General features: G+C 39.5%; 1 protein-coding gene across 1 annotated transcript in view; it reads left to right on the forward strand.

Annotated features, from left to right (window-relative positions):
- LOC129696506 (ATP-binding cassette sub-family C member 9-like) overlaps positions 1–21492 on the forward strand; it is an 85645-nt gene that overhangs the window by 60473 nt on the left and 3680 nt on the right. The window contains 12 exon segments of the mRNA XM_055634481.1: positions 2306–2410; positions 6020–6041; positions 6043–6317; positions 6487–6601; positions 6757–6859; positions 7434–7622; positions 9249–9444; positions 10798–10911; positions 12754–12886; positions 15540–15755; positions 17504–17612; positions 17727–17805. Of these exon segments, the coding sequence (XP_055490456.1) occupies positions 2306–2410; positions 6020–6041; positions 6043–6317; positions 6487–6601; positions 6757–6859; positions 7434–7622; positions 9249–9444; positions 10798–10911; positions 12754–12886; positions 15540–15755; positions 17504–17612; positions 17727–17805 (1656 nt within the window).

Here is a 21492-nt window from a genome sequence, read left to right on the forward strand (position 1 = left end):
ATTATAATAGCCGGTCCCAGCATCCTCGCCATCTTCAACAGTTCTCTGGCCACTGGCCCTGTACCTACCTGCTTCAAGCATGCGGTGGTCCAGCCATTCCTGGAAAAACCTAACCTCGACCCCACCTTGCCAAGCAACTACAGACCCATTTCTAAACTGCCTTTCCTCTCAAAAGCCCTTGAAAAGGTAATTTTAAGTCAACTTATGCCTTACCTTCACCAAAATACTATCTTGGAAACGTTCCAATCAGGTTTCGGGGCTCTCCAGCGACTGTGCAATCCTGCTCCTTCTCGCTCAGCACAGCATTTGATACTGCCGACCACACCATTCTAATTGACCGTCTGATTGACAATATGGGGTTGATATTGATGGCACTGCCCTGAGCTGGTTCATCTCCTACCTCAAAGGTAGGAGTTTCTCTACTAACATAGGCAACTCTTTCTCCTCCCCAGCTAGTCACTGCTGTGGGGTTCCACAAGGTTCCATCCTTGGCCCCATTCTCTCCTCCCTGTATATGCTCCCCTTCGGCCAAGTCATTGAAAGGCACGGCATTTCCTTCCATTGCTACGCAGACGATACACAACTCTATCTCCCCCTGAAGCCCAAAAACCAATTAAATCTGCTTAACCTGACCTGCTGCCTCGAGGATATAAAGTGTTGGATGGCCCAGAACATCCAACTAAATGAGAGTAAGTCTGGGGTCATCCATCTCGGCCCCTCGGACTCAATCAAAACGATAGCAGGCAGCCTTGGAAGCCTTACCCCACTACTCAAACCTCACGTCAAAAACCTTGGCGTGATATTTGACTCAGCACTGAAAGTTGACAAACAAGTCAATGCCATGGTAAAAGCTAGCTTCTTTCAGCTTCGGACGATAGCTAAAATAAAACAATTCCTCCAGTTTGATGACCTCGAAAAGATCATCCACACATTTATCTCCTCCCACCTAGATTACTGCAACTCCCTCTACACTGGCACCAGCCAATCTTCCCTGTCCCGCCTGCAACTGGTCCAAAACGCCGCAGCGAGACTCCTGACGGGTACCCGAAAAATCGATCACATCACCCCGATCCTGGCCTCTCTCCACTGGCTCCCTGTGCGGTTCCGAATAAATTTCAAGATCCTCCATTATGTCTACAATGCCCTCAATGGGCTTGTCCCCACCCACATTAAAAGTCTGCTCACCCACCACATCACCTCCAGGTCCCTCAGATCGGACGACTTGAGGTTGCTGAATATCCCGCGGTCTAGGCATAAGCTCAGGGGCGACCGCGCCTTTGTGGTTAGCTCCTAGACTGGAACAGCATCCCTCTTCCCATCAGAACTGCCCCCTCCATCGACTCCTTTAAGTCGAGACTAAAAACTCATCTGTACTCCCAAGCCTTTTTTTATGTCCTCTGAGCAAGGGCTATATATATGTAGTGATGTTTGTATTTAGTCTATGAACCACTGTTGTTTGTTATACTATTCTTATACCAATGTAAAGCACTTTGGCCACCGAGAGTTGTTTTTTAAATGTGCTATATAAATAAATGTGACTTGACTTGACACTCCACCGGCTTCGACCAAACGGCAACCTATTTTTAGCCGAGGCCGGTTTTGATTTTGTTGAAATAATCGCAGGAACATAGAAGAAGCCTAGACTACGCGGAAACCACTTTCGACCATTAGGGAGAGTGAGCAAAACCTCTGGAACCTCACGGAAAGCTTGGGTGGGGCGCAAGGTCACCAGAAGTTTCCGTTCAGGTTTCCTAAGTGGGACAGGGGGATAAGTGTATGTAGTGTTTAATAGCCTGATGGTTGTAGAAAAGACGCCATCTTGCCCTCAGATTCACTTTGAAATTGAGTTTGCAACCAATTTCCATCTTGCACTCAAATTCACTTGGAATCGGGGCTACCTCCTGCAGCCTTGCAGAACTCATGGACTTCATTAACTTCGCTACAAATTTCCATCTTGCACTCAAATTCACTTGTACCATCTCTGACACCTCCCACTCTTTCTTGATCTTATCATCTCCATCACAACTCTTACAACTATCTAGATTACACTTCTTCCCACCCTGCCCCCTGCAAACACCCTATCCCCTACTCCCATTTCTTCCGTCTATGCCGCATCTGCACCCAAGATGAGCTGTTCCATGCCAGGACATGCGAGATTTCCTCATTTTTTAGGGAATGTGGGTTCCCCTCTTCTATCATAGATAAAGCTCTCATGCGTGTCTCATCGGTGCTCCGCTCTTGCTCCCCTTGCAAGGTGGATATAATCAAATTTGTAATCTTCTGAATTGTGACTACTCATTTTTAGGTAATTGCTATGCTGGATGGGAAGATTGAAATCCAAGGGACCTACCAGAAGATATCTAAACAGAGACCAGATTTGATAACATTTTGGAAAAATATGACATCAAAAGGTTTGTATTATCACATAAAATACATTACTGTAAAATCTGGAGTGCGAGTCAATTTTAAGAAATGCCTTTCTTGTAAAGTTCACGGCACATTTTTACCAACTATTCTTTGTCTACATAATGGAGCACTCCTTATTTTCTAAACTGTCCACAATATGGGAAGCCTGCTGCCTAAATTTCAAGGTTTGGCAAGTTTGAAAATAAAACGTACAACTTGTGATTATACTACAATATTTGGGCCTCAGGACAGTAGATAAACTCCATATGGCTTTCATGGCAGCAGAACTGCCGTTGTGGACCAACAATGTTGGAGAGGCACGTCAAGAGCAGGGATGTCAATATTCCTTGAGAAAGTGAGAATGGAGGGACCAGACAAGCAGCAGGAGCTTGGAAATCTTTGACAGACACAAAGTGCTGAAGTAACTCAGTGGGTCAGGCAGCATCTCTGGAGTTACTCCAGCACTTTGTGTCTATCTTTGGTATAAACCAGCATCTACAGTTCTTCTTTCTACGTTCCATTGACCCTCCATCAGCTGGATACCAAGAACATAGAAGGAGAGGTATCAACTATTAGTAGGTCAAGTTGCCAAAATTTAGGGAATCTAAATATATAGCCCCCTGAAAGTGGCACCACAAGTTGATAAAAGAGTGGTTAAGTTGGTATATGGTATGCTTGCTTTTATTGTTCAGGGCATTGAGTATGTCACAAAGTCATTATACAACTTAATAGGACTTTGGTTGGACCACAATTAGAATATTGCATGCAGTTCTGGTCACCCCATTACAGGAAGAACGTGGAGGCTTTAGAAATGGTGCAGAGGAGGTTTAGCAGAGTGATAGCTGGATTAGGAGGTATTAGCTACAGGGAAAGGTTGGGCAGTCTTGGATTGTTTTCTCTGGAACGCCAGAGATTGTGGGGAGACGATAAAAGTGGCATAGGTGGGTAGAGAGGTGCATAGAGAGGCAGAATCTTTTTCTCAGGATGGCAAATCAAGTTAAGGTTAGAGGGGCAAAATTTAAAGGACAAACTTTTTTTCCACTCCACATGAATGCCTGGAACACACTGCTACGGGTGACCAAGTTGCAGCAGATACGATAGTAGCATTAAAAAACTTTTGGATAGTCATATAGATATACAGGGAATGGAAGAATATGGATTATGTGTAGGTGGATATGAGATGGTCTTGCATCATGTTTGGTACTAACATTGTGGACCGAAGAGCCTGATCTTGTGCTGTACCTTTTATGTTCTATTTATTTAAATTCTGCTTCAGCTTAGCAAGTGCATCGCCAATGGTCCTTCAATTCCTTCAGTGGCTCTCAATTACTAGCTGAAAAAGTGCTGAGCTTTTTTTAAAGACTCTTTGTGATCTTGTGCAGCTCTGAAATTTGACAACAATGCAGCACCATTGAGCTATGCCAGTATTGTCGGTTCTAGATGGCCAATAAGCTAGCAAGTGTAGTGGATAGTGTGGAATCTGGAGTATCTTTGCCTTTTGTGACTGCATTTTATTGCAAAGTCCCAGAATCAAGACTGGACTTTCAAACTTCCATAGTAATTGTGAGATCTTTGACAAGAAGCTTTAAAAAAGTAGCCTCATCGATCATATTTGTGGCCAAGATGGACAGAGTGGTCCAACTTGAACAGATACCCACTGTCTAAACAATCTTAAATCCCTTCTTCTAACCACAAATTAACACACATTATTATAACGTTCTCTCACTAGTGCATGGAACTAGGAATAATGTAGAGGATACTACATTTTGAAATCTTGTTTTTTTTTAGTACTTTCCCCAACCATCATCTAGGACTTTAAAGTTTTGACTGTGAGACCTCAAAATTCACTGTTCTCTGCTTACAACATGGATTACAGCTTATGTCTTGCACCCAGAAATGCTCTGTACCCTTGCACAAAGTGATTAATCTGGCATCATGGGAAATATAGAATTTGGTTGTCATGTTTACTGTGAAACAACTGCTTGGCTGTCCTTGTCACAATTCAATTCTCATCTATTTTGTTCCTGCATTTTGCTTTGCATCATAAACCAAACTTAGGACTGTTTTATTTCACTGCTGGAGTAACTCAGCGGGTTAGGCAGCATCTCTGCAGAAACTGGGTAGCGGTTTGATAGTGCTAGGCTCTTGGGAAATTCGAGTACATTCCTACCGTTCCTTGCTATACCGACTCAATGCAGTGGGGGATGAGATCATCTTTAACCTGTGATCTAGGAATATTAATATCAAGAAACGAACTGCAGATGCTAGTTTACAAAAAAAAAGACACCAGTGCTGGAGTAACGCAACAGGTCAGACAGCATCTTTGGAGTACATGGATAGGTGACATTATGGGTCGGGACTCTTCTTCAAACTAATCATCACAATCAGTCTGAAGAAAGGACCCGACCCGAAAGGTTGCCTTTCCATGTTCTCCAGAGATGCTGCATGGCCCGCTGAGTTACTCCAATACTTTGCGTTTTGTTTTGTTTCCAACAATCACTTGGAAGCAGCATCATAAATTCTTGCTGCTCCCTTGATGTTTCCTGGAGCCCCTTGACTTTTGTGAACTATCTCTTAGGAGCTTTGGTGCAACCACCCTTTAAGTGATAATTTAAATATCTGGCACCGACTAAAGACATGCAGCTAATGAAAAATGCTGTTACAGCTAGCTGTGCATCTGACATGATTATGAATTGACAGCATATACAACATTAAAATCAACTGGCAAATGTTCTAATTTTGAGGTTGATTTCCTTGCTGGAAGAAGATGCAATGGTGTAATTAGAGCTAGGTCCTTTAAGAAGGAAATCAGAAAACATCAGAGTAAGAAAAGAAAGGATTCACTCATGAGTATATTACAGAAGGATAGTGTAGAAGTAGAAGCTAGCAAATTTTGAGAAACTTGCAGTAGAGAATATTGGAGTTGTCAACTATTTATTTTCTTTGTTACTCGGATGTGAAGCTTCAGATCACCTATTTAATTATTAATTTATAGGATATGGACATTGCTGTCAAGACAAGCATTTGTTGCCCATCCCTGGTGGCCCTTGGACTGAGGAAGCATTTAAGAGCCAACCATATTGAACTTGATTATATACCAGATGGCAGAATTTGATTCCTATTGGGCATTAGTGGAACATAGCGTTTTCATGGCTAGCATTACAAATACTCCATGCCATGATGGGATTGGGAATATTCCTGGAATAATGATATTTAAAATACTATGCAACTTGATTGTCATTTCCATTAGAAATGAAAATCCGGTGGTTCCTGTAAAGGGGTCAATCAGCTTTATCCATAGGTGACTAGATGAACATCTACCCAATGTGGCAAAGTTTGAGGAGCTAGTGAAATTCCACTGAAGTGATAGGTGATCAAGGACATGCTTAAGGATGTGGTGAAAGTTTAGGGAGTTTATTAAAGGTGAAAAGGAAATTGGAAAAGTCAAAGCTGGAGGTAATAATATTTCTGTTAGGAGACAATAAATGAAAACCACATAGCTCTCTGTGGGAAATGTGATGATGTGGTGAATTTCAGAATACATTTACAGACAAAAATGCTTATTTTTCCAATTTGTGTTTATGCATGTTTGATTTAGATTTTTTTTTTAAGGGATGACCATAAAGGTAAAATGACCAGAAGAAGCGAGAGTTCAAATGGTGGCTGAACTTTCAATAATGGAAAAAAAGCCTGATGATAATTTAAAAGGAAAACTGATGCAAGAAGAGGAAAAAGAAGAAGGTTCTGTATCCATAAAAATCTATTGGCTTTATGCCCGTTCCATTGGTCTTTTCTTTTCATTTTTATTAATTCTTACAGTGGCATCAAAGCAAATCTTTCTGGTAGCTGTTGATTTCTGGCTGGCAGAGTGGTCATCTTCATTCAGAAACCACTCAGAAACTGACTCTCAGGTCTGTATTTAAAAATGTTCTTGCTCTTTCCCGTAAAATGTTCTGATAACCCAGTTGTAGAGGAAATATTATGTCATGTATGAGTTAATATTTAAATCTATTTGTTAACATGCAATCATTATTTTTACGTAACCACCGCTATTGTTTTGTTTTTCTTGCATATTCTTAGGATGAAAATAATGTGGAAGATGATGTTTTCAATCATTACCTCAATGGATACCTTGGGCTGGCATGTGGAGGAATGTTGTGTGCCTTGTTCAGTTCCTATACACATGTCATTTCAGGTTTGTATTTTCGAGCTCTGACAGTTGGATTTAACACAAGCATTAACTTTTATCTAACCAAATAAGTATGCGTGCTGTCCTTTAGAATAGTTTCTACTTAATGTTCGGACATTCAGTGCTCATCGTGATTTCCTTCTTATTTTGCCATTGTGAAGGTATCCGTGCCTCAAGACATCTCTTCGCGAACATGCTGCACAATGTTACAACCCTTCCATTAAGATTCTTTGAAACAACACCTGTTGGAAGAATTTTAAATAGGTATGAATCTTTAAAACGTACAATAATTACATAGTTCACTTCCAGATAATCATTTTTTTAAATATTATTGTGCACATGACAGAGTGGAGTATGTGGAAGCTGTAATTATGGTGAAAAGCGAGACCAAATTTGGTTGAATAGTTAGCCAGAAATGTAGAATGTGTCAGAGCTTTAGATGTATATCTGCAAGCAACATATATCTGCAAAGAATAATTGCTGTTAACAAGGAGTTTAATAATGTGGTTGTTCACTTATATTTCAATACCATAGTTTCACTTCAAGCCAGTGTGTGCTGTGAGTGAAATTGCTGACTTTTATAGATAAATGCAATGATGTTAACAGATTGTGTCTGTGACTGCTTATTGTTTTAGTGCCTGCCTTCACTGGCATAAATGCGAGATCAACCACATTAAAAAATATTCTTTCCAGTGGAAGTTGGTAAAGTATTGTAGTTCTTTTGTAAAAATAACTGCCATAAACACATTAACGAGGTACAATCCGTATTTAAGGTTGCATTTTGCTTTATTAAATACACATTTGTGCAACAGTTTATTGAAACTTTGTTTATTTCCAGATTTTCATCTGATTTCAAGACCATAGATGATCAGATTCCCATAAACCTGGAAAGATTCATGACACATGTTATGTGGTGCCTGAGTGCCATTGTGATCAATGTTGTTGTGACTCCATTTTTTCTACTTCCAGTTATTCCATTACTTGTTCTCTATTATTTTCTTCAAATGTTTTTTAGAGTTTCCGCCAGGTAATTTTCTTTGAATTGTCCCACAGTTTACATGATTGACAATATTTGTGTTTAGTTATATTATCTAATTTATTGGATGTGCAAGCTGCATTTATTCATGTTCTGAATTATCTAAAATTGGGTGTTTGTAATTTAGAAGCTTGTAGAAATAATAGGGCTCGCTTTTGTTTGATGGTTTTTTTCTGATCGCAGTTTACAGTAGTGAATTGAAATTAGCCACATTCTGGATTGCTGAATAAGACAAACATTGGCCATGATATTTAGGGATAAATAATATGAATTGAAGTTAGCCCTTAATATCTATCAGAAAACTATTCTGACATTTATGCCATTAATCCAATATATATGAAATGTTCCTTTAATTCTGTAGCTCTCAACTGTGAACTTAGAATGCAAGTGTTACTCACCCCTAGGAATTACAGGATTTTTCCATAAATAATGCTGAACTATTTATATAGCTTCAGATGTAAAATAAAATCAGGAATATAATAATCCTAATGCAGGGAGTTTTTAATACTTTTTGAAGTGAAGACACAGATGTGGTGCTTCTTCTGTCAATGCTAGACTGACATTCTGCAGAAACAAGCAGATAACACCAGAAGGAATGAATTATATGGACATTATGTTGTCGGTCCTTATTAGGACTTGCTTTTATGAAATGTGAGTATTCTAATTGCATTCCTCTGTACTGGAATAACAGTAGAAGTAACCAAGTCAGGACAGAGTTCAATGCTGCCACAACTTAAAATAGAAATGCATTTGCTAATATTTTGTAGTTAAATCAGTAAAATTGTGCTGCTCCTCCTACAACGTAAATGCACTCTTTTAATTCTTCATTTTGGTTTGTTCTAATTTTCTACCTTCCTATTACTGAAAGTGATGATTCACCTTCGATATAATCCCAACATTCAACTTCACCTTTCAGCTAATCAATGAATGTTGGTAAGCTATGCGGCCTTGTACTGGAAGTTTGTTGGCCAGATCAACAACAATGACGAAACGGCATACAGGAAAGAGATTTGGAACCTTGTGTCGTGGTGACCTGGCCCTTAAAATCAGCAAGGTGAAAGAGTTGGTTGTTGTCAACAAGAAGTGGGGAGAGTGTCCTCATCAACAGAGCAGCTATAGAAATCATCAACAGCTTCAAGTTCCTAGGCATCTAAATCACCAGCGACCTAACCTGGTCCCTGCACACTGTTATACTAATTAAGAAAGCGCATCAAAGTATTTACTTAGGTGTCCAAGATGAATCGGCATCTTCACCAGGGTTCTCACGAATTTCTACTTCTACAGATGAGCTATCGAAATTATTCTGATGGAATGCAGCTTTGCTTTTGATTTTGAGTAGTTTATCTTCAATATTTTTGATATCCCTTTCTTTTCCACATGGAAATTTAATGCCATGGGGTTTGACTGAGGAAAGGGAAGGAATGGTGTTAAAGTAGCACTTTGATATTACAAGAGAATTATTGGTCTTCCATTGAAAATGACATTCAATTGAAATCTAACTTAGCCATCATTGCCTTCTGATAAGATGGTTATTACAGATGATTTCAGCTCTATTAAATGTAAGATGTCAAGGCAGAGGTTGTTATAAAAATGATGTTGTGCTCGTGTTCATTACAGGGAACTTCAGAGATTGGACAGCATCACCAAATCACCCGTATTTGCACATTTTTCGGAGACACTCGGGGGTCTGACAACTATCAGGGCGTATAAACTTAAAGACAAGTTTTTTCAACAAATTCTTGACAAGATTGATTGTAATACTGTTGCTTTTTTATATCTGAACACCATGAACAGGTGGCTGGCTATACGACTGGTTAGTTTATAAATGAATCAAATATTTAAATGATTTTTGAAGATGTTTATTTTATTTGTAGTACATGTGAAAAAGTCTATTTTGAGTTGGAGAACATAATTTTAGAAGACAATCTGAACGTTTAACCTATGGCTGGCTAATGTTTGATTTGTTAATAATGATTGAGATTCTTGTTAACTGAATTTGGATGAATTTATAAATGAGATTCTAATTTCAATAGAGACACAAGAAACTGGACGCTGGAATCTGTTGCAAAAAAAAAAACCCCAACAGTTGTAGGAACTCAGTGGGTTAGATAACATCTATAGAGGGAGTAAACAGACCATGGAGGAGGAGGGAAGAAAGCTGGAAAAGAAAAGTAGGAGTGGGCAAGGTCTGGCAAGTAATAGGTGGATAGAGGTGTGAGGGGGTGGTTGGCAGATGGGTGGGATAAATAACAAAGGCAAGAGGCAAAATTGAGATAAAAGAGTGAGATAAGGAAAGAAGAGGTGTGAAATGTAAAAGCGAAAGGAGGGATATGGATGGAATGGGACAAGGAGGAGAGGAAAAGGGTGGATAAAAGGGAAATATAGTACTTGGAGATGGGAAATAAGAATGCAGAGGGAGAGCAGGGGGACTAGGGAGGTGGGAGATGGTGGGTGAAATAATTGCACATTGGGGTGGGGGCAGGGCAGAGGAAAGAGGTAGGGCTGGGTATTACCTGATGTTGGAGAATTAAATGTTCATACCATTGGTTTGTAAGCTATGCACTCTGGCAATAGGCCAAGGACAGAAAGGTTAGTTTGGGAATGGGGATGTGAGTTAAAATGGTTAACAACCAGGGGATCCAGCAGGCCTTTCTGGACCGAGCAATGTGCAAAAACAGTCGTCTAATTTACGCTTGGTCTTGCCAATGAAGAGGAGGCTACATCGGGACCATTAAATTCAATAGACAAGGATGGAAGAAGTACACATGAACCTCTGTCTCACCATGAAAGGCTGCAGGGGTCTCAGGATGGAAGTGAAAGTGGAGGTGTTACATCTCCTGCAGTTGCAATTAATGTGCTGGGAGGGGGCGTGTTGGGTGGGAAAGGACAAGCAAATCAAGGAGTTGCGGGGAGATGTGACTGGTGGTTGGATCACATTGAAGGTGGCAGAAATGTCGGAGAATGTGTTTGAAGCAGAGGTTGGTGGGTTGATAGGGGAGGACCAAGAAAACTCTATCCTTGTTCCATCTGGGGGATGGGGGAACGATAGAAGAAATACAGGATACAGATGAGATATGAGTGAGGGCGCCATCCACAATGATAGTGGGGAGGTCACCTCCAGTGAAGATATTTTCATCCTAATTTTAACATCAATTCTATTTTTCAGGACGCAATTGGAGCAACTGTTGTTTTTGCTTCAGCAGTCTGCACATTATTGACAGCAACACTAGGTTACTTACCAGCTGGCCTCGTCGGCCTTGCTATTGTATATGCTTTAAAGGTACACAAGAATAGCCGAATTAAATTTTTCTTAAAAACTCTATTTTTGATATAAGTGTAACTGGTATTGCATAAAATCTTTGTATGATTCTCAGTTTATTTTTGATGGTTATGCTACAAAGACATTAGATTTTTAAGAAACTCACATCATTTAAATTCAAATGATATGAGCCAACAATATCAATTGTCAGGCAGTGTAATTTCTTTGAAAGTGGTGAACATTGCAAAGAATGATCCAAATTATTTATAGGCAAGTCAAATGAAATGATAATGGAGATTCAGATTCAGATTCAGATTCAATTTTAATTGTCATTGTCAGTGTACAGTACAGAGACAACGAAATGCATTTAGCATCTCCCTGGAAGAGCGACATAGCAAACGATTTGAATAAATAATAATAAGTGTCCGGGTGGTGATTGGCAGTCACCGAGGTACGTTGTTGAGTAGAGTGACAGCCGCCGGAAAGAAGCTGTTCCTCGACCTGCTGGTTCGGCAACGGAGAGACCTGTAGCGCCTCCCGGATGGTAGGAGGGTAAACAGTCCATGGTTGGGGTGAGAGCAGTCCTTGGCGATGCTGAGCGCCCTCCGCAGACAGCCTTATCCTTGCTGTGGTTGGGAGAAGAGGGGATGTGACCCCCCCCCCCCCCCCCGGATGTGCAAGTAAAAAATGAGACATGTTTAAGAACCCCGTCAGCTCTTTTATACTGTAGAAGAAACTGTGTGGTAGGTTTCATCGTCCGAGACAACTGTGTGGTAGGTTTCATCGTCAGAGCAGATATGATAGAGCTGGGGGAAAGGAATGGAATCCTTACAGGAAGCAGGGTGGTGGAAGTAGGTGAAACCAAACAAACCTGTCTCTTTGTGGTATTATGGAATAGCCCTTGATCAGTCCTACCCAGGATCCCTACCTTGACATTCTATCCTATATTGGTGCCTCTTCCTGAATTTGCCTAGAACTTGAACATTTCATTAGTTTTGCCACTAATTTCCAGCCCATGTTAACTTTCACATTTCCAAATCAGCCCTCCCTTTCTGAAGGTACACAAAAAAGCTGGAGAAACTCAGCGGGTGCAGCAGCATCTATGGAGCGAAGGAAATAGGCAAAGTTTCGGGCCGAAACCCTTCTTCAGACCCGAAACGTTGCCTATTTCCTTCGCTCCATAGATGCTGCTGCACCCGCTGAGCTTCTCCAGCTTTTTTGTGTACCTTTGATTCTCCAGCATCTGCAGTTCCTTCTTAAACACTCCCTTTCTGAATATCTGTTTCCATCTCATGAAGTGATTGAGTGGCCAATGCCTATTACAAAACTTGACTATATTTCATTTCGCCCTCCATTCTGCTGTGGCTCTATTCAGTTTTTCCAAATCTTCCATCTCTGTTGTTTCTGCTCTGTTAGTAGGACTTTCCCGTTAATCTATTTAACCTTCTACAACCCTTTCAGCAAAATAAAAACTAGTTTGTGTTCTCATTTTCCCACTTTTATGTGTCTTTGATTTGAAATTTAAACTCTTTCTTTTATTTTTCCACAAATGCTGTCTGATCTACTGAGCGTATCCAGTATGTTCTGTTTTTAATGTGGATTTAATCCTGTATTTTTTTTTTAAACGAGCTGACCTTTGTTGTTGATAAGGTAATCATTTTCATGATTATCATAAAAAAAAAAGGTTAATGAGACTATATTTAGTCTGCCATCTTGCAATTGAAGTTAAGATCGCAAAGGAATAAAATCTAGTATAACCTAGTAATAATCGAATATTACTACTTGAAAAGGAAGATCACAAGAGATGAACAAGAGTAAATTGAATTGTTTTAATTTGTTTCTGTGATGCTTATTTATTCTCAGATGTCTACTTACTTGAATTGGTGTGTCCGGGAATTTGCTGATATGGAGATGCATATGAATGCGATAGAAAGAGTGAATCACTACACCACCCTTCCGTCTGAACAGGAGTCTGAAGAATCACAAATTAGCATAGGTTCAAACTTTAAGTTGTTAAATTAATTAATGTCTATTCTATTGAATCCCGTTCATTTATTGGTGATGCTTAACCTGAATTCTTTAAAACAGATATTGAGGTATGCTGTTCATGTTATGATATAAAAGCCTTATGTTCTTCACAGTATGAAACAAAACTTGTCAAAACTAATTATTATTGCTTCAGTTTGGTTTCTAGAATTCAGGCTGACACAAAGTGTGCAGAATTATCTATTTTTTAAACATATTTTAGACTCTCCATACATTTGGATAGATGGAAATTTGATGATTCACTGTTGATTATTCAACAACGTGTATTTACGATAAATGCATAGAAGATAGACAAAAAATGCTGGAGTAACTCAGCAGAACAGGTAACATCTCTGGATAGAAGGAACGGGTGATGTTTCGGATTACCCATGGGTGATCCATTCCTTCTATCCAGAAATGCAGCCTGTTCCGCTGAGTTACTCCAACATTTTGGTCTAACTTCAGTGTAAACCAGCATCTGCACTTGGATCGGCAATCGTTTTGTTGAACACCTCCACTCAGTCCTCCTAAACCTACCTGATCTCCCGATTGCTCATCACTTTAACTCCCCCCCTCATTCCCATATTGACATTTCTATCCTGGGCCTCCTCCAATGTCAGTGTGGCCCAGCGCAAATTGGAGGAACAGCAACTCAAAGGTTCAAAGGTTATTTTATTGGTCACATACACCTAGGTGTAGTGAAATTCTTGTTGCCAGTGCAGCACATAAAAAAAGAATACAAACATGACAATAATAAAGAACTTTAACATAAAAAAAAATCCCCCCCACAATGGTTTCCATTATGAGGGAAGGCACTAAGTCCAGTCCCATCCCCATGTCCACCCATAGTCCGGCCTATTGAGGCCTCCGCAGTCGCCTCTACGGAGGACCGATGTTCCAGGCCGTTTTCGCCTGCTCGTATTTCGCTTACACCCCAGCGGTATGAACATTGACTTCTCTAACTTCAGGTAGCCCTTGCTTTCCCTCTCTCCCCAGTTCTCCGACCAGTCTTACTGTCTTTGACTACATTTTATCTCTGTGCTGCCCACTCCCCTGACATCAGGCTGAAGAAAGGTCTCGACCCAAAACGGCACCCATTCCTTCTCTCCAGAGATGCTGCCTGTCCCGCTGAGTTACTCCCGCATTTTGTGTCTAATGCATTTCTATAGTTAGTTGACCTTCAGAGATTGCCAACAGAGTAGCTATCAAGTGCAGAAATGAAAATTCTTTCATTTATTTCAATTTGATTTTTATTCAAAAATCATTTGCATGATTTCTAAAATGCTTTTAACAATATTATCTTTCAAGGAGCCGTTTAAAAGAGGAGAGAGACAGTAACAGAGATGGTTTTGGAGAGAATTTCAGTGCATAGGGTTATGGAAGCTGAATGTCAAGAAATATTGCTGGGATTTTTGGAAAAACTCGATTTATCTTTGGTCCTCTTATTTAACTTCTACAATTCGTCCCATCAGCCACATGATTTAAAAATGGCATCAGTTCCATTACAAGTACCCCGATGACACTTTGCTTTACTTCGCTATCACCTTTTATGATCTTTTGTTGGCTTGAAATTCTCTGACCATCTAACACCTGATATTGGATGAATAGCAGTTTCATCCAACTAAAATATTAGGAAGAACAAGGCCATCACTTTTCATTCCCATCACAAATTTTAAGCTCTTGTCAGTGACTTCTTTCTTCAATCTGCAAACACGATAGTGGTATCATTGACCCGAGTTAAATTTGGAATTAATAGCCATGTAATTACCAAAGCTGTCCAAATCCCCCATGTGACATCTCTCACCTCTATTGTTGCTGTATGTTGCTGAAACCTTGATTGATGCCTTCGTTAGCTGGCAACTTCACAATTCCATTTCCTCCCAACAAACATCTTCCTCATTTTTAAACTGATGTCATTCAAACCTCATCTCTTGATCTGACCCATCACGATCCTTTCATTCACAGCCATTTAAGGGCCTGTCCCACTTACGCAACCTTTTCAGCGACCACATGTCGCCAGGGGTCGCCTGTATGGTCATGAGAGGTCTCCTAGTCACCCAAAGAGTCGTAGCGTCTTTCTGGTCGCCGCTGAATTTTCAACATGTTGAACATTTTCGGCGACCTATGAGGGCTGCCGATAGTTGCCGAAAAGGTTGCGTAAGTGGGACAGGCCCTTTAGTTATCTAGTGTATCATCTGGTTGTGCAATATCTCAGTGTTAAAATTCTCACGTTTTCAAACTACATCGTATTCTTATCTTTGTGATCTGTTTCAGTCCTACAACTTTTTGAGACATCTATGCTTGTCTAATTCAGGTCCCTTGAGCATTCCTAATTTTTGGCTGAGATCATGACAATAACTGTATTTGCCTACATATTTTAAAATATGGAGAGAGTGTCTGTTTTACAAATAGATAAACAATATAGAACTGAATATAAAGTAATTCAATTACAATATTTTATTCTCATTAGTTATTCAAATTTAACATTACAATACAGGCTTAAACAGAATTACAATTATGCTTATTTAAAAAAATTTATTCAAATATTTGTTCAAAATTTTTGCAAAAATAGTGATTAATTATGACACGCAATGTTTGATTACTTATCAACATTTATTTTGTAGATTTTCTTTTGGACTCAAATCTCACCAACTGGCCACACTCTGGAGAGATAGAGTTTAATGAGGTCAGTGTACGATATGATAAGAAGCTTGATCCTGTCCTGCACAAACTGACATTTAAAATTAACCCTGGAACAAGAGTTGGAATATGTGGGCGAACTGGAAGTGGGAAGTCAACTCTGACATTAGCCCTTCTGAGAATTATTGATAACTTTGAAGGTTTGTGTTTCTTGAGTAAAAATATTGAAAGCTTAAGTGTTAATCATAAATCTGCTTAACTTAGTAGTATATTAAACTCTAGATTTTTGAATAAGATATCATAAAATAAATGATTACATATCGTAGTTCTGCAATGATGTGCGTTTCCATAACACAAATTGAATATAATACGAATCACGAAATTAGATATAAACACTATTTGTATTGTGCTAATTGAATTGCTTCTAAATGGGATTTTATATGGGAACTAGAGAACCACAAAAGATAAAAGAAGCATAATGCCAAATAATGAAAGGATTAAATAGAATGGATGTGGAGATGGTGTTTCCATTAATCGGAGAGCATAGGACCAGAGGGCACAGCCTCAGAATTAAAAAAATGTATCTTTAGAATGGAGATGAGGAGGAATTTCTTTTGACAGAGGGTGGTGACTCTGTGGAATTCATTTTTACAGACGACGGTGGAGGCCAAGACATTGGGTATTTTTAAATCAGAGATTGAAAGGTTGTTGATTAGGAACGGCATCAAAGTTTACTGGGAGATGGCAGGAGAATAGGGTTGAGAGGGAAAAATAGATCAGCAATAATCGAATGGCGGAGCAGACTTGATGGGCCAAATGACCTAATTCTGCTCCTATGTCTTACGATCTACGATCTGAAAATTCATTAGCATGGATAAAACAGGATAACAATGTTCACTGTACTTCCTTGATTTGAAGTTTCTGACTTGAAAGGACAGAATAACTGGTTGCTACAGGGAATTCTGACCAAATATGCAGTAACTGAACAGTCTGAAATTTATGGTAGACAAAAATGCTGGAGAAACACAGCGGGTGAGGCAGCATCTATGGAGCGAAGGAAATAGGTGACGTTTCGGGTCGAGACCCTTCTTCAGACTGACGATCAGTCTCAAGAAGGGTCTCGACCCGAAACATTGCCTATTTCCTTCGCTCCATAGATGCTGCCTCACCTGCTGAGTTTCTCCAGCATTTTTGTCTTCCTTCGATTTTTCAACATGTGCAGTTCCTTCTTAAACAGTCTGAATTTTATACTTGGGCTAATTTGAGCTAATTTTGGCTCACTGGCTGCATCCACCTGGGCCAGATCAAGTGACTAACCAACCACACCTTGTGTTAGTGAGCCAAAGTGACGCCTCAGATGAACAGACATATCCAATTATCTAGTGGTGTCGACTTTTTCTAGGATGAACCTCTTTGTGGTAGTTTTTACATGTCTAATATTTGGAGTAATTTAAAAAGTAAATATTAAGAAAACACTTAAAATAATGCACATTAAAACACTAAGAAATAAAAAACATTTAATTTTTTTTCTGTTCCATCTCTACTTCAGAACCATCCCCAAAAATTAAGTGACTGGGAACTCCAATTCTGCACATGTGGCTAATGTAAGATCAAAGAGTGGGATACCCTAATAAAAAGCTGAGAAATCTTAGGACTGGGCTCTATCATTGCAGGTCAACTTCTGGTATCCAATTTGGAAATTTGGAAAGTAATGACAGATGCATTAGCATCTGTCTTTTAGGAGGTCCTGGATTTTCAGTGGGCCCATGAAAGCTCATGATCGACTGACTTGGGAGCAGTAGAACATCAGTAGCTCCCAAAGCAACCAACAGCCACATCCGTCACAATTTGGCCTGTTGTTTCTACTTTCAGGGTTTATGTACAAAATGTGTATCTGGGTTTTGCTGGTTCATGGAGGATTTAATTTTGAAGTTAATTATCTTTGCAGGCTGTATAAAGATTGATGGAATAGATATTTCCTGTGTGACACTGGACCGTTTAAGGAAAGCAATATCAATAATTCCCCAGGATCCTATTCTGTTCAGCGGTACTATCAGGTAAATCATGCATAGCAAATGCAGAGATATCACAGTGCATGAAGAAATATAAATTACGATATTTAAGTTTTGACCATGTTGTTAAATGTATCATATACTCTGATTTATGTTTAGATTTAATTTGGATCCATACTCGATTCATAGTGATAAAGAATTGTGGGATGCTTTGGAAGTTGCACAGTTGAAACCTTTGGTAAGTGGTAGATTCATAATAAACTTTTGATAGATATTTCCAAATTCTGCATATAATCAGTTTTGATACTTGAAAATAATTTTACGATTGATAGTCACACAGGTCTTCAGACTCGTTTCCATTAATGGATAAATTACAGCTGTTGGACTTCTTAATTTAAAGCCTGAGCACCTGTAAAGGAGCAACTTACATCTGTCATTTTTCAATGTGGAATCTAAAATATTTCTAAACTACCCTGTTAGTGCAGTGAAACTTTTAGTTTTTATGACCAAGAAGATAGTTTCCATTTGACAGGTCCTGGAGGGAGTTCTGGTTAGATTGGTAATAGCAGTGTCAGAAGCTTTGAATTTGTCATGACATGTACATATGGAAAGAATGTAAGCTTCACTGCAGCAGCACATCTGTTGTATTGATGAAATGAGACCCTTGAGCAATAGTCAGTATTTCCTTAATACATTGTTCAAATGAAAAATACTTGTGATTTATATATACAGGTTTTTTTTTTCAGTATAGATCAAATAACAAGTTCTAGTTAACTGTTAAGTTTTATAACCACAAAAGAAGAGAAATTCCATCATCAGTTAATGAGGAATATAAATGTAATCACAATTGTAATAAAGTAATCAATTAATTCATAAGTAAATCATTCATTTATATTATAAGACCATAAGATATATATTCCCTTGAGCTAGCTGTGCCATTCAGTAAGATTATGGTCACTTACAATTACTTATATCCATGTTACCAGCATTTGCCAATATTGTTGTATTCCTTAATGTGCAAAATCTTTCAGTCTCACTCTTGATTTCACATGACACTCCTCCACTCTCACAGGGGTTGAGAATTTATTAGATTCACAATTCCCTGATAAGACATTCTTATGCATTTCAGTCGTAAATGGCTGACTATTCTGAAGCAGCCAGGACAAATAGTCTCTCAACATCTATTCTGTCCCAACGATAGGCACAAAATGCTGTAGTAACTCAGCCGGTCAGGCAGCATCTCTGAAGAAAATAGATAGGTGACGTTTTGGGTCGGGACCTTTCTTCAGACTGATTGAACTGGAAACAAGAAAAACTTTTTGACAATAATCTCCGATTCTGCTCTTGCCGCAAGCAAGGTCCCAGAGGATTGGGGAGTAGCAAATATTATTCCTTTATTTAAGAAGGAAAGTAGAGAAGCCCAGGAATTATAGGTTGGTGAGCCTCACCTCAGTGCTAGGGAAGCTGTTGGAAAGGATGTTTTGGGATAGGAATTAGTCCCATTTAGAAAATAATGGGTTAAGTTGATAAAGTTGATGATGGTAGAGTGGTGGATGTTGTCTACATGCATTTCGTATGGCATTTGCTGAACTCCCATGGTAGGCTGATCCAAAAGATTAAAGGGGCTGTCCCACTGCGGCGACCTAATCCGCGAGTTCAGACGAGTTTGCCCTCGACTCATACTCGCAGCATGGTCGACATGAGGTCCTAGGTCTTTGTAACTCTTTCATGCTCGAGAGTAGTCCCCCCAACATGTTGAAAAATGCCCACGAGTAAAAAAAGGTCGCCATGGAAAAAAATCTATACTTTTTTTACTAGTAGGTTTAGTCGAACTAGGTCGTAGTAGGTCAGCATGTTATTTGTAGGTAACCGAGGGTAGTCGAAAGTAATGGAAGGTAGTCGTAGATAGTCTTCAACATAGTCGAAGGGAGATCGAAGGAGGTCGGCTTCACTCTCCACTTTTCGGTGTCCAATTTTCCAAAGCTAGTCTTCAACATAGTCGAAGGAGGTCTTCAACATGACATTTTTTTCAAACCCTCCTAAACTCTTCTAAACTTGTCAATTAGGCCGCCGCAGTGGGACAGCCCCTTAAGATGCACGGGATTCACAGTGACTGGTTCACATGGATTTAGAACTGACTTACTGATAGATTTTCAGAGGGTTCAGGTGGAAGGACAATATTCAGGATGGAGGACTGACCAATGGAGTTCTGCAAGGATCTGTGTTGGACCCCTGTAACTTGTGATGTACACTGTATAGTTGGTTAATAAGTGCAAATGTCACAAATTGCCGGAATTGCGAACTGCGATGAAGGCTGTCAATGTATACAACGGGATATAGATTACCTATAGAAATAGGAGGAGAAATGGCAAATTGAGTTTAATCCAAACAAGTGCAAGGTGTTGCACTTTTGGAGATTGAATGTAAGGGGAAATATACAATTAATAGCAAGAACCTCAATAGCATTGATGTACAGAAGGACTTTGGGATCCAAATCCATAGCTCCCTGAAAGTGCAAAACAAGTAGGTAGAGTGGTAAAGAAGGTATATGGTATGCTTGCCTTCATTTTCGGGGCATTGAGTATAAGAGTCAGGAAGTAATGAAGAAGCCTTGTAGGCATTTTAGGCCGCATTTGGAATATTATGTGCAGTTCTGATCGCCCTATCCAGGAATGATGTGGCGACTTTGGAAATAATGCGAACAAGGTTTACCAGGATGCCTGGATTAGAGTCTATTAGCTACAAGGAGAGGTTGGACAGACTTGGATTGTTTGCGCTGGAATGCCGGAAGGTTGAGAAAAGACCTGATGTAGAAGTTTATAAAATTAAAAGAGGCATAGACAGGGTTGACAGCCAGAACATTTATTTCAAGGGTGGAAAGCAAGCAGGGCATAACTTCAAGGTGAAAGGGGCAAAATTTAAAGGAGATGGGCAGGGTGTTTATTTATTTTTTGAACACACTGCCAGGGATGGTGGTGGAGGCAGAAGATACGATGGTGGCATTTAAGAGCACATGAATAAGAAGGGAATGTGGGGATCATGGGTACGCAAATGAGTAATTTATTTTGGCATCATGTTTGGCATAGACCTTCTGGGTCAACGAGCCTGTTCTTCTGCTGTACTGTTTTATATTCCAAACTCGTATTGAGAAGAGAGTCAAGGCCTTAATAACAAGATGGACACGAAAAGAAGAAGACCATGAAAATGAAGCTTCGCGTACTGCATTGGTAAAGGAGGTGGAAATAGCAGAAGGGGTAGGGCATGATACTAGTGAGAGAATGAGGTAAAGGCATGAGACTGATGAGAATCTAATAATCAGCCAAACAGATCCAAGAGAGATTCTGGAGATGTAAATATTGATATATGCAACTATGAACTCTAGTATAGATGATAACAGAACATGTTAGCAAGACCCAGTAGGTCAGGCGGGATCTGTGAAAAGATACAGTTAATATTTCAGATCTGGGACCCTATTCCAGAACTAAGAAAATAAAAACAAATTAGTTTAGGATGCAGAGAAGATGGAAGAGGGTGACATGTGGAACAAAGGGGTGAAAGAAAAACTGATATGCCTAAGATTGAGGGTTAACCTCGAACTTAGGCAGGTCAGGCTGACCAGCACTCTTCCTAGCAGGCAGCTTTCCTTTCCAAATTCTCTTTGGCAAGACAATGGATTATGACATTGTAAGAATTGCAGGTTGTTATGACTTCAGCAGCATTGCACATTGGGATTGTATGTATTGCACATTGGGATCCCTTGGGAAATGTTTAGGCCTAAGCACACCAACATGGCAGTGACTGTGTAAACTGTCTTTATAGAATCTAGATCCATTTCGCTCTTACTACTGTTTGTAACTAATCATGATTTTAATATGTCAATGAGATTTCCAAGAATAATTTTAGTAAATCCTATAAAATCCTGATT

The sequence above is a fragment of the Leucoraja erinacea genome, chromosome 4 (assembly GCF_028641065.1).
Source record: "Leucoraja erinacea ecotype New England chromosome 4, Leri_hhj_1, whole genome shotgun sequence".
Classification (NCBI taxonomy): Eukaryota; Metazoa; Chordata; class Chondrichthyes; order Rajiformes; family Rajidae; genus Leucoraja; species Leucoraja erinaceus.